Genomic DNA, 13,123 nt, shown 5'->3' with positions numbered 1-13,123 from the left:
AAGATACTGGTTTTGAGTTTGTTACGCTGCTATCATTCGGTGGTGTTGAGAAGTCTGGCCCAATTGTTCATTTTTATAAGAGTCAGCCTGTCAGCATTTTGAGTTAACAGGCAGATGCGCTTATCAGTTATAATTCCACCAGCGGCACTAAAAACCCGCTCTGACAAAACGCTAGCGGCAGGGCAGGCCAGGACCTCCAAGGCGTAGAGAACCAGTTCATTCCACTTGTTCAGCTTGGATACCCAATAATTATAAGGCACAGAGGAATCACAGAGGACGAGAGTATCCCGCGCCTCAGGGCCTGTGCGATGGGAGGGTCTGAGAAAACTGTCCCAGAACTTTGAAAGTGTTCCCCTGCCTCTGCTGGATTGGAGTTGTCTCTCTCTCGCCTGTACTCCTTGGTTGTCCAACGAACTGTGACCTCTGCCGCCATCATTTTCAGATGGGAATTTTTTTAAATAATTCCGCAACAAGGGCCTTCTGGTACTGCCCCATTTTAATAGACCTGTCCGTCTCGGGAATAAGAGATAGAAAGTTCTCCTTGTAGCGTGGGTCTAGAAGTGTCACCAACCAGTAATGATTGTCACCGAAAATTTAAAGAACGCGAGGGTCACGAGAAAGGCAGCGTAATATAAACTCAGCCATGGCTACCAGACTGCTAACAGGCAAGACTTCAGTGTCCTCACCAAGAGGATGACTGACCATGCTCTCCTCCTCCTCCTCCCTGTCCGCAGGCCATCCACGCTGAACAGACGATATGATAGTTGTGCAGGTAGTACCGTCTATAGTGCATGAAACTAGCTCTTGTTCTTCTTCCTCCTCCTCCTCCTCTTCCTCATGGTCACCCAATCCATGTTGGGATGAGATGAGGCTGGGCTGTGTGTAATCACCCTGTATGGTTCCTTGCTCCATCTCATCCTGCTCCGCCTGCAATGCATCCTCTTTGATTGTGAGCAGAGAGTGTTTCAGAAGACAAGCAGGATGGTGACGCTAATTATGGCATCATCGCCGCTCACCATCTTGGTGGAGTCCTCAAAGTTTTGGAGGATGGTACAGATGTCTGACATCCATATCCACTCCTGAGGTCTTATGTGTGGAGTCTGAACTGAATACTGATGGCTTTGTTGATGCTGCCCTCTTCTGCTCACAAATCCTTCCCAACATCTGCAGTGTAGAGTTCCAACGCGTGGGTACATCACACACCAGTCGGTGAGCCGGGAGTTGCAAACGCTGCTGAAACATGGCAAGGGCAGCGGAAGCTGTAGGTGACTTTCTAAAATGGGCACACATGTGGCTTACTTTGACAAGCAGATCCAGCAGCTTCGGGTAGGTTTTGAGAAACCGCTGAACCATGAAGTTAAGCACATGGGCCAGGCATGGTACATGTGTGAGCTCGCCTCGCCTCAGAGCCGCCACCAGGTTCAGGCCATTGTCACACATGACCATGCCTGGCTGTAGGTTCAGCGATGTCAGCCACAGATCTGCCTGCTCTTTCAGAGCTGTCCACAACTCTTCAGCATTGTGTGGTTTGTCACCTAAGTATATTAGTTTCAGCACAGCCTGTTGCCGCTTGGCCAAGGCAGTGCGACAGTGCTTCCAGCTTGCGACCGATGTGGTCATTTCGGAGATGGATGCTGAAGAGGAGGAGGAGGTGCAGGAGCTGTAGAATGTGGGGGCAACCCTGATTGACCCAGGGCCCACAATCCTCGGCGTCAGGAGGACGTGTTCCATCCCAAGGTCTGACTGGGTCCCGGCTTCCACTATGCTAACCCATTGTGCCGTCAGCGAGATGTACCGTCCCTGCCCACAAGCACTTGTCCACGTGTCCGTGGTTAGGTGGACTTTCCCAGTAACTGCATTGTTGAGGACACGGCTAATGTTGTGGTACACGTGCTCGTGTAATTCGGGGACAGCACACCGGGAGAAATAGTGGCGACTGGGGACCGAGTGCCGAGGGACGGCCGCCGCCATCAGGTTGCGGAAAGCTTCCGTCTCCACGAGCCTAAAAGGCAACGTTTTGAGCGCAAGCAATCGTGAAATGTGTGATTTTAGTAGTGTGGCCTGTGGGGCATTGGCTGCGTATTTGCGCTTGCGTTCCAAGGACTGGGGTAGGGACAACTGGACGCTGCACTGGGACAAGGACGTGCTTGCTGATGGTGCTAGTTGAGAGTGTGCAACGACAGGTGAAGGGCAGGAGGCATCTTTGCATGCGCCATGGACAGAGGATTGGCTTGCACGCACAATAGCGGAAGAAGCAGTGGTGCCACTCGCAGACACTGTTCCCGGGCCCTGGGGTTCGGCCCACTTAGTCGGGGTGCTTTGCTGCCATGTGCCTGATCATGCTGGTGGTGGTCAGGCTGGTAGTTTTGCTTCCCCTGCTGATGCTGGTCTGGCAGATGGTGCAAATGGCCTTTTTGGGGTTATCGGCGGAGTCTTTAAAAAACAACCAGACTCGGGAAGACCTAACAGTTATACTGGCAACTTCCCTCGTGTTGATGTTACGGGGAACGGTTGCCCGCCTTCTGTTTGCGGCCACCACACTGCTTCTTCCTGCCTGTTGTGGTGCTACGCCTCTCTCCCTCTGTGTGCTGCTGTCCTCGCTTTGTACAAGTATTCAGGCCCCTTTAAATTTTTCCCTCTTTGTTTCATTGATGCCATTTGGTAAATTCTAAAAAGTTCATTTTTTTTCTCATTAAAGTACACTCTGCACCCCATCTTGACTGAAAAGAAACAGAAATGTAGACATTTTTGCAAATTTATTAAAAAAACCTGAAATATCACATGGTCATAAGTATTCAGACCCTTTGCTCAGACACTCATATTTAAGTCACATGCTGTCCATTTCCTTGTGATCCTCCTTGAGATGGTTCTACTCCTTCATTGGAGTCCAGCTGTGTTAAATGAAACTGATAGGACTTGATTTGGAAAGGCACACACCTATCTACATAAGACCTCACAGCTCACAGTGCATGTCAGACCAAATGAGAATCATGAGCTCAAAGGAACTGCCCAAGGAGCTCACAGACAGAATTGTGGCAAGGCACAGATCTGGCCATGGTTTCAAAAGAATTTCTGCATTACTCAAGGTTCCTATGAGCAAAGTGGCCTCCATAATCCTTAAATGGAAGAAGTTTGGGACCACCAGAAGTCTTCCTAGACCTGGCTGTCCAGCCAAACTGAGAAATCGTGGGAGAAGAGCCTTGGTGAGAGAGGTAAAGAAGAACCCCAAGATCACTGTGGCTGAGCTCCAGAGATGCAGTAAGGAGATGGGAGAAAGTTCCACAAAGTCAGCTATCACTGCGGCCCTCCACCAGCCGGGCCTTTATGGCAAAGTGGCCCGACGGAAGCCTCTCCTCAGCGCAAGACATATGAAAGCCCGCATAGAGTTTGCTCAAAAACACATGAAGGACTCCCAGACTATGAGAAATAAGATTCTCTGGTCTGATGAGACGAAGATAGAACTTTTTAGTGATAATTCTAAGTGGTATGTGGAGAAAACCCGGCACTGCTCATCACCTGCCCAATAGAATCCCAACATTTAAACATGGTGTTGACAGCATCATGTTATGGGGGTGTTTTTCAGCTGGAGAGACAGGACGACTGGTTGAAATTGAACATGAATGTGGCCAAGTACAGACATATCCTGGATGAAAACCTCTTCCAGAGTGCTCTGGACCTCAGACTTGGCCGAAGGTTCACCTTCCAACAAGACAATGACCTTAAGCACACAGCTAAAATAACAAAGGAGTGGCTTCAGAACAACTCTGTGACCATTCTTGACTGGCCCAGCCAGAGCCCTGACCTAAACCCAACTGAGCATCTCTGGAGAGACCTGAAAATGGCTGTCCACCAACGTTCACCATCCAACCTGACGGAACTCGAGAGGATCTGCAAGGAAGAATGGCAGAGGATCCTCAAATCCAGGTGTGAAAAACTTGTTGCATCATTCCCAAGAAGACTCATGGCTGTACTAGCTCAAAAGGGTGCTTCTTCTCAACACTGAGCAAAGGGTCTATTTCAGTTTTTCCTTTTTAATAAATTTGCAAAAATTTCTACCTTTCTGTTTCTTTTCAGTCAAGATTGACAGAGTGTACTTTAATGAGACAAAAAATGAACTTTTTAGAATTTAACAAATGGCTGCAATGAAACAAAGAGTGAAAAATTTAAAGGGGTCTGAATACTTTCCGTACCCACTGTATGTCCCCCTGCCAGTTTGGGTCAGTTACTAAATCATCCACCATCTCGTCTTCCACTTCTGCACTCTGGTCCTCCGCCTGACTTTCTGGCAATTGTGTCTTATCATCGTCCACCTCTTGTGACAGTTTCCCACCGTCGCCTTTGTGTGACCGTGGCTGCTCAAATATTTGGGCATCGCTACATGCGATCTCCTCTTGCCCCGCTTCAAGTGGACCGGCCGAGAGGCCCGAATCTATAAATGGAAAAGTGAACAGCTCTTCGGAGTGTCCAAGTGTGGGATCAGTTGTCTCTGGGCACTCGGCATGGTAGGAGGAAGGAGGATCAGGCTGAGGAATATGCAGTCTAGACTCACGGCTACTGAGACTTGACCGTGTGGAAGACAGGGTGGTGGTGGTGGTGGTTGCTAAGTGACTGGAAGCATTATCTGCTATCCAACCAATAACCTTTTCACATCGCTCTGTGTTCAATAGTGGTATTCTGCGGTCCCCTATTAATTGGGCCAGGAATGTCTAGCAAGAAGATGTAAGTTTTTGTTGTGGCACAATTTCAGCTAGCCCACGACCTCGGCCTTGTCCTCTACATGCAACATCATCACCATCATGTCCACTTCCCTGTCCCTTGCCACGCGCCTTGCCCATTTTAAATGGAGGACAATATTTTCCATGTTCACTACTAATGGCTGGATTTGAACCGCAGTGATATGTGATACGTGTGACGGAAAGCCACAGTTTTAAATAGCTGGCCTGTAGGTAACTATTTTTAACAGCGAACTGGTGTCAATAACTTCGCTAACACATTGCAACAAAATTTAAGTGGAGGCCAGAAATGGCAGTATTTTCAGCGCATTTATATGTGATCCATGTGATGGACAAACCACAGTTTTAAATAGATGGATTTTTAGCGCTGTAATATGGAAAGGATCTGGCTGTATTCTGCAGTGCCAACAAGCTGATAAATGGTGTTCTCTGGATTGCTTTTTAAGCAAATAATCAGGATTAAGATCCCCAAAAAAATTATTCCTGGCCCCTGACACCTGGGGCTATTTCTAGAAATATCTGTAAAAGCACCAGCAGCAGACAGAACTGGAATGGACCCTTTTGCTCTATGCACTGCAGTCTGCCACATACACTGCCTGCCTGTTTAGCACTGATATCTATGCAGCTGGATTAATCCTCAGAAGGACTGTTAGTTAAGATGGATATGTGTATAATATATGGTGATATACCTACACTAACTAAGAAACAAGCAAATCTCTCCCTAGCTCAGCAGCACCTCTCCCTACACTGCCTGATTCCGGAGTGACTGTGACGAGCGAAGTGGCGCCAGGTCTGATATAGACCTGATGGCACTGTGTGGCCAGCCTATCACTGTAATGCCACAACCAACATGGCTGTGGCATTACAGTATGTGGCAGACAATCCCTGCAAGTTCTCTCTAAAGAGCGCCAGACATGCAGGGAGGGGACCCGAGCTCCTGCCGAGCAACCCCGGAAATACTTGGTGAGCGCCGAGCATCTCGAGCAGTGAGATGCTCGGGCGAGTACAGAGCAGTAGCGAGCATGCTTGCTCATCACTACTCAGGTTCCTTCATCAGGCATAGAATAACACAAAATCTGAAGAGTCACTTATTTATACAGACAGAAATAATGCAATAGATGAGACAAATGACGTGAAGCAGAACTATCATTATGGGAAGGAGGGATAAACAGTTGTGGCTGTAAATATTGGAACAGTTCATAGGAGTGTGAAAGTTTTATTGTCCTGTGATTGAGGTCTGGTCCATAGTTGTGATGCCACCAAATGGTCTGAGGAGCACATTGCTTAGTTGATGTTGAAATACATAAGTTTTTTTTACAGTAATGGGGGAAAAATAGTAATTTTAAGTTTTTAGGAGCTGATACGATTGGAGTAATGCCATACACTGAGTGTGTGTTTTTCTTATTACATTTTTATGCAATAAAACAGATTTCTAGGAACATTTTCCTGTGGGGGTTGGGGATGAGTTAAAGTGTAACATTGTGTTCATTTTTATTTCCTAAATCAATAGTTCACATGAAAATAACCAACTCTGTAAGAGATCTTATCAGAGAAATCTGCTTCTTTCTGCTGATCTTTCGCTAAGTTCAGGGGTAAAATATGTATTCAGTGAAGACAGATTTTCCCATTACTGAGATATTAGGTGACAGTTGTGCTGATAAAGTTCTATGGAGGAGACAATAGTAAACGGCAGTTACAGTTCTGCATAGAACTCTATGAGCACCAACTGCCATCTCCTATCTTAGTAATGGGAAAGTTTGTATTTACTGAAGACTTTTACTTGTGAGCTCATAAACCTGAGACTGATTGATCAGTCCCAGAGGACAAAGAATCACATTTCTATAAGATGTAAAGATATATTGCAAAGTTTCTTATTTAGTTCAACTAGACGCAGAGGAATCCTGTCAGGCCACGTTGTCATACAGACAATTGCAGGCCTGGGGTCCCTAGTTAGGACCTTGACTGCCATAGCAACTCATCAGCGGTCCACAATAATGTCTCGGGTTACAAACAGGGGGCGGCCTCCCTTTTTCTCCACAGCTTAAGGCTATGTGCCCACGTAGCAGATTTGATGCAGAGCGTTTTTGCCTCTCTCTGGCAGAAAAAACACATGCAGATTTACATGCGTTTTTCTGCCAGAGAGAAGCGTTTTTTTCAGCGTTTTTACATGCATTTTCGCATGCGTTTTTTCAAGCAGTTTTCCAAGCGATTTTGAGCATCACTTGGAAAAGTGCTTGACAAGTTGGTCACACAATATAAATCCATGCAACCGGCATGGATTTATAATGTGTGAACAACTGATGCTTTAAATGCAGCATCTATAGTAAAAAAAAAAAAAAGAGAATTAAAACGTTAAAAATAAAAAAAAAAACCTGTATACTCACCTCTCCGGTCTCCTCCCGGCGGCGATCCTGCGATCCTCTCTCTTCGGCGTCCCGCAGTGTACTGTCAGGACCTGCGGTGATGTCATTTAGTCAGCTGATGGTCACGCGACCATCACCTGACCGCCGACGTCAGCGGTCGCGTGACCATCAGGTGACTAAATGACGTCACCGCAGGTCCTGACAGTATACCGCGGGACGCCAAGGCGAGAGGACGTGGCCGGGAGCAGACCGGGGGCCGCCGGAGAGGTGAATATACAGGTTTTTTTTATTTTTAACTTTTTTATTTCTTTTTTTCACGGCGTGGTAGCCGGGATGAAGAGGAGTTGTAGTCTCCTCTTCATCCTGGGTACCACACGCACTGCGATTACGCTGCAAATTCGCGGCCATTGAATCTAATTGAAACGCAGCAAATCCACTTATACCTGCGGGTTTGCTGCATTTCAATGTTCCTCAGTGGCCGCGAATTTGCAGCATAATCGCGGTAGAAATGGTCATGCTGCGTTTTGCAATGCAATGCGAATTCGGCGCGCAAATTAGCGCATCATGTGCACAGCACATCCGAATTCACATTGCTTTGCATGGCAGACGGTTTTACAAGCGTTTTCGGAGTCGTAAAAACGCTACAAAAACGCTACAAAAAGGCTATGTGGGCACATGGCCTAAGACCTCGTTCTGACGTCCTTTCTTCTCATGACTGAGAAAAGCAGATCGATTATTCTGATCAGACTTTGATCATAGTGTGGTCCAATTGTCATCAATTTTCTCATACATGGAGAAAAAAAGTTTCTCCACCTTCTCCTTTGTGACAGCTCGTGAAAATCGGACCGTACTTTGATGTTAACTGACTCCTGTCCGATTTTCTTTCACGGACCCATAGACTTGCATTGTGGATTCTAATCCATCACTTGGATTAAAATCATGTTGTCACAGTTTTACACAGGCTATTCAGTTCGCAGAAAAGCACAGATTTGTGAATGGCCCTATGAAAACCACAGATAGCACTCATGCGCAAAAAATGGACATCTGGATGAGGCCTAATGCTAACATTTCTGATGACTAAAAGTATTTTGAACTCTATTGTCTTCATTAGATCCCTAAACTATAAATGAAGTATAACCGAGCATGTGCATTATGTCTTAAGTATAATCTATCAGCTCCCCAACCTGACCAGCCCTTATACACCATAACCCATTACCTGACCACCTAATTAACCTTCAATATTACACAGGTGATATCCTCACCTCCAAACATCTTTCTAGACCAGGGGTCCTCAAACTTTTTAAACAGGGGGCCAGTTCACGGTCCCTCAGACCATTGGAGGGCCGGAATATATATTTTTAAAAAAAAACTATGAACAAATTCCTATGCACACTGCACATATCTTATTTTGAAGTAAAAAAAACAATACAGGAACAAGTGCAATATTTAAAATGAAGAACAATTAAAGTTAAATCAACCAGTATTTCAATAGGAAGCATAGGTCCCCAATAGGCAGGTAAATATCCCCAATAGGCAGCATAGGTCCCTAATAGGCAGGTAAATGTCCCCAATAGGCAGCATAGGTCCTCAATAGGCAGCATAGGCCCCAATGGGCAGGTAAATGTCCCCAATAGGCAGCATAGGTCCCTAATAGGCAGGTAAATATCCCCAATAGGCAGCATAGGTCCCTAATAGGCAGGTAAATGTCCCCAATAGGCAGCATAGGTCCTCAATAGGCAGCATAGGCCCCAATGGGCAGGTAAATGTCCCCAATAGGCAGCATAGGTCCGCAATAGGCAGGTAAATGTCCCCAATAGGCAGCATATGTCCCCAATAGGCAGCATAGGTCCTTAATGGGCAGGTAAATGTCCCCAATAGGCAGCATAGGTCCTCAATGGGGAGGTAAATGTCCCCAATAGGCAGCATAGGTCCTCAATCGGCAGGTAAATGTCCCCAATAGGCAGCATATGTCCTCAATAGGCAGGCTGTTCCCCCCCCTTATAATGCCCTATGCCGGCTGTTCCCCCCTTATAATGCCCCATGCAGGCTGTTCCCCCCCTTATAATGCCCCATGCAGGCTGTTCCCCCCCTTATAATGCACCATGCAGGATGTCAAACCCCATATAATGCCCCATGCAAGATGTCAAACCCCATATAATGCCCCATGCAGGATGTCCCTTTCTCCCACCATATAATGCCCCCTGCAAGATATCACTCCCCTGTCTTTATAATGCCCCATTCAGGATGTCACCCCCCCCCCCCATATAATGTCCCATGCAGGATATCACTCCCCTGTGTTTATAATGCCCCATTCAGGATGTCACCCCCCCCATATAATGCCCCATGCTGGATGTCACCCCCCCATATTATGCCCCATGCAGCACGTCACCCCCCTCACAGTGCAGAAAGAAAACAGTAGAAAAAACGCAGCATGTACGCTACATGTGAATACGGCTTCAGAGTTACATTTTATTATTTTTATGGGTTTATAGAGAAAAAATATCAATAACGCCATTTTTTTTTACGCCATTTACTGATCCCCGTAAATACTCTGATTGCTGTGTTGTGTGAATCGTTACGATAACATTGACCTTTTTGGTGTCCATGTAATTTGCTGATTCGTGATGTTTATTATTTTTTTAAAAAAAAAGCTAATTAAAACTGACATTATTGCAATTGGTTTTCATTATTTTTTTTAGTAATTTTATAGGAAGAAAAAAAATATTTTATTCTCCCCCTAGAATACAGACACCTAAAAATATGCTGCTATGATAGCGTTGTGTCTCTATGTAATCTGCCTGTGGAGTGAAAGCTTGCAATACAGATCAAGTACACAAAATTCTTCCAGAAGTATCACCAGAACATGTTGCTCAGTAGCTTTAGCTCCTGCCTGTAATGTTAAAGGTTGTGGGTTCGAGACCTGGGGAGACTCTCATAAAAAGAGAAAATACCATTTTTGTAATTGCTTTTTTATAATATTTAATAGTTGTGTAGGAACCAAAAAATCTGACTTTTTCTTCACCTCAGTATACAAGTATAAAGAAATACACTGTTGTATACAATGTGCATGTATAATCTACTTCTGGGTTCACTGCCTGCAATACATCTCAAGATTACCAAATTCTCCTATGTTTATCATTATGGGCTGTGGCTCTTAGCTAGAGCTACTGCCTGAGAACATGGAGACACGAGTGGGAGACCCCATCACAGGAGGAGAAGCCATGAATATTATAATTTAATTTATGTCAGTGCAGAGAGATGCAGTCCCGCCCCCGAGGAGTAGCTACGGAGCAATGAAAATGTCGGAGAGAGGTGAGTATTAGAGGCCGGGACAAAGCCCTGATGTGCCAAGACAGTGGGACTGCGCCCTCAAATCAGGATGGTCCTGCTGAATCTGGGACAATTAGGAGCTATGATCTTACCTCCCTTATTATGTCCAGTAATTGTATTAGTACATCGGATTTTTTTATGATATTATATCGCCTCATCTTCTTCCCATTCAGCCTCCTATAAAATCGGATCCTCTCAGTGGAGAATTTTCCTGATTGCCCCGTGAAAGATGAATAAGGACAGGGACAAGATGGTGGAGAGGATATTACACCTCACCCTAGAGATCCTCTTCCGGCTTACTGGAGAGGTGAGAGATTCTGATGATGTCACATTACATCATTCTTATCTATGGGAATAACAGATGGACAGAACTGGAGAGGTGAGGACTCTGGAAATGTCTGTAATGAGATTTATTATTGTGTCTCTCCATAACCAGGATTACACAGTAGTGAAGAAGACCTCTAGTGAGCGCTGTCAGGCCCCTGTGTCTGAGGGATGGGGAAGACTCCTGAGCTCAATGACAGGGCCTCCACCTCACCTCCTGATACATGAGGACATCAATGACCAGAAGATCCTAGAACTCGCCTACAAGATGATTGAGCTGCTGACTGGAGAGGTGACACTGCTGGGAATGCTGGGACATTATACAGTAAAGCTATAAAGGAATCGGGGGATGACGGTATCATTGTATATGTCAGGTTCCTATAAGGTGTCAGGATGTCACCATCTATTTCTCCATGGAGGAGTGGAAGTATTTAGAAGGTCACAAAGATCTGTACAACGACATCACTATGGAGGTTCCCCAGCCCCTCACATCACCAGGTAATACACAGGACTAAATATACACAGCCTATAATTATCTGTATGTAAAGAATGAATTCAGTTCCTGTATGTGTTTCCTCCAGATCTATTCAGTCAGAGGACAACACCAGAGAGATGTCCCCGTCCTCTTCTTCCTCACGGCTGTAAACAAGAAGATCCCGATGTTCCTCAGGATCATCAGGTAGATGTAGAGAAGGTGTCATGAGATCTCCCCTATGATGTGTAGACGGCTGTGAAGAACGGTGGAGAAGGAAGGATTAGAGCTGATCACAGATGTGACTTCTCCATTTGTCTGTGACTTTTACAAAATTTGTTTCAGGATGAAGATCTCACCCATATTAATAGTACAGAGACATATGTGACGAGTGATGAGCGATGTAAAGAGGAGATTCCTACATATGACTACCCAGGTGAGTAGTAACCACTAAATGCAGAGAAGTCACAGATTCTTCTCAGTCACCGGCTACAGTGATTTTGTGCTGATATTTTACACTCTGTTGTTGTTCTGTTTTTAGTGCTTTGTTTTTCATTCTTAGGCCAAAATACTAATTAAATATGGATGAAATTGTGATTCTGTTACAGGCGATAACACTTGCTGGTTATTTAGAATGCAGAATATGGTCATCATATTTTTCCATGTGAATGAAGCTTATTTTTCACTGTCGGCTGGAACCATTTTTAGAGTTTAGGAATCATTAACTCCTATATGACTAATTTCTGTGCGCTAACAGAATGCCGAACATGGAGTCGTATGTGAGAACTTGAGTTTTTTTTAAGGAAAGGATGGAACGTTGGAGATATGAGATTGTCATTAGCAGATCACTTTTATGCCAAAAATGACAAAAGTATTCTCCGAGTGATACCTTTATTGGCTAACCAGAAAAAAAATATATATATATGCAAGCTTTCAGAGCACAGAGGCTCCTTCGTCAGGCAAGATTACAAAAGAGCTTGCTCTTAATTGGTGAGGGTCACTCGACCGTATTCTCCACATCCAAGAAAAATGGTCTGATTACGCTAATCGCACTCTGATCCGAATTTGATCTGAGTATGATCAGAATGGGATACTTTCTCCATTTTCTTAAATCTGTCAGTCCATGAAAATCGGACTGCGGTCCTGTAACGGGTCTGGGAGGCGGAACCTCTGAGCTACTATACAAGGGGGCGGTCCTTGTAAGGGAGCGGGTGGCGACCAGGGAAGACGGGCAGGCAGTCACAGCAGGTGACCGGGACAGTCTCTGGGTGAACGGGCAGGAGGTCACGGCAAGTGACCGGGGCAGTCTCTGGATGAACGGGCTGGAGGTCACGGCAAGTGACCGGGGCAGTCTCTGGATGAACGGGCTGGAGGTCACGGCAAGTGACCGGGGCAGTCTCTGGGTAAAGGGTAGGTACGACCTGTGATGGCTGAACCTCCAGGTAGGCTAGCAGGCAGATGGAAGATGTGTGCTCCCAGGTGAGCAAGCGAGAGTCTCTGGATGAACGGGTGGTCACAGCATGTGACGGCAGATCCTCCAGGTAGGCAAACAGGCAGGTAGCGGAGGAGCGCTCCCAGGTGAGCGGGCAGGAGTCTCTGGAATAGCAGGTGGTCACAGCACGTGACGGCGGAGCCTCCAGGTAGGCAAGCAGGCAGGTAGCGGAGGAGCGCTCCCAGGTGAGCGGGCAAGAGTCTCTGGAATAGCAGGTGGTCACAGCACGTGACGGCGGATCCTCCAGGTAGGCAGGCAGGTAGCAGATGTGCGCTCCCAGGTGAGCGGCCAAGCTGGTCCATAGACAGACTGACAGGAGCAGGAAGGCAGACCGTCGGACCTCAGGCTAGCAAGCAGGTAGCAGGAATATCAGGCAGGAAACAGTCAGCAAACTGGCAGGACTCTGGCA

At 46.1% G+C, this 13,123-nt stretch overlaps 2 protein-coding genes across 2 annotated transcripts in view; both read left to right on the top strand.

The window, feature by feature from the left end:
• LOC141270697 (uncharacterized) overlaps positions 1 to 13,123 on the top strand; it is a 74,363-nt gene that overhangs the window by 45,943 nt on the left and 15,297 nt on the right. Inside the window, exon 11 of the mRNA XM_073680792.1 lies at positions 2,699 to 2,717. Within this exon, the coding sequence (XP_073536893.1) occupies positions 2,699 to 2,717 (19 nt within the window). The remainder of the gene's footprint in view (positions 1 to 2,698; positions 2,718 to 13,123) is intronic.
• Positions 1 to 13,123, top strand: part of LOC141270683 (oocyte zinc finger protein XlCOF8.4-like) — a 29,195-nt gene that overhangs the window by 1,532 nt on the left and 14,540 nt on the right. Inside the window, exons 2-6 of the mRNA XM_073680780.1 lie at positions 10,600 to 10,733; positions 10,863 to 11,042; positions 11,125 to 11,248; positions 11,332 to 11,429; positions 11,568 to 11,658. Coding sequence (XP_073536881.1) covers positions 10,656 to 10,733; positions 10,863 to 11,042; positions 11,125 to 11,248; positions 11,332 to 11,429; positions 11,568 to 11,658 — 571 coding nt within the window. The 5' untranslated portion in view covers positions 10,600 to 10,655. The remainder of the gene's footprint in view (positions 1 to 10,599; positions 10,734 to 10,862; positions 11,043 to 11,124; positions 11,249 to 11,331; positions 11,430 to 11,567; positions 11,659 to 13,123) is intronic.

The sequence above is a fragment of the Phyllobates terribilis genome, unplaced genomic scaffold (assembly GCF_046119375.1).
Source record: "Phyllobates terribilis strain yellow unplaced genomic scaffold, ASM4611937v1 Scaffold_5__5_contigs__length_657084704, whole genome shotgun sequence".
Taxonomy (NCBI): domain Eukaryota; kingdom Metazoa; phylum Chordata; class Amphibia; order Anura; family Dendrobatidae; genus Phyllobates; species Phyllobates terribilis.
This window is presented reverse-complemented; position numbering and strand designations above follow the sequence as displayed.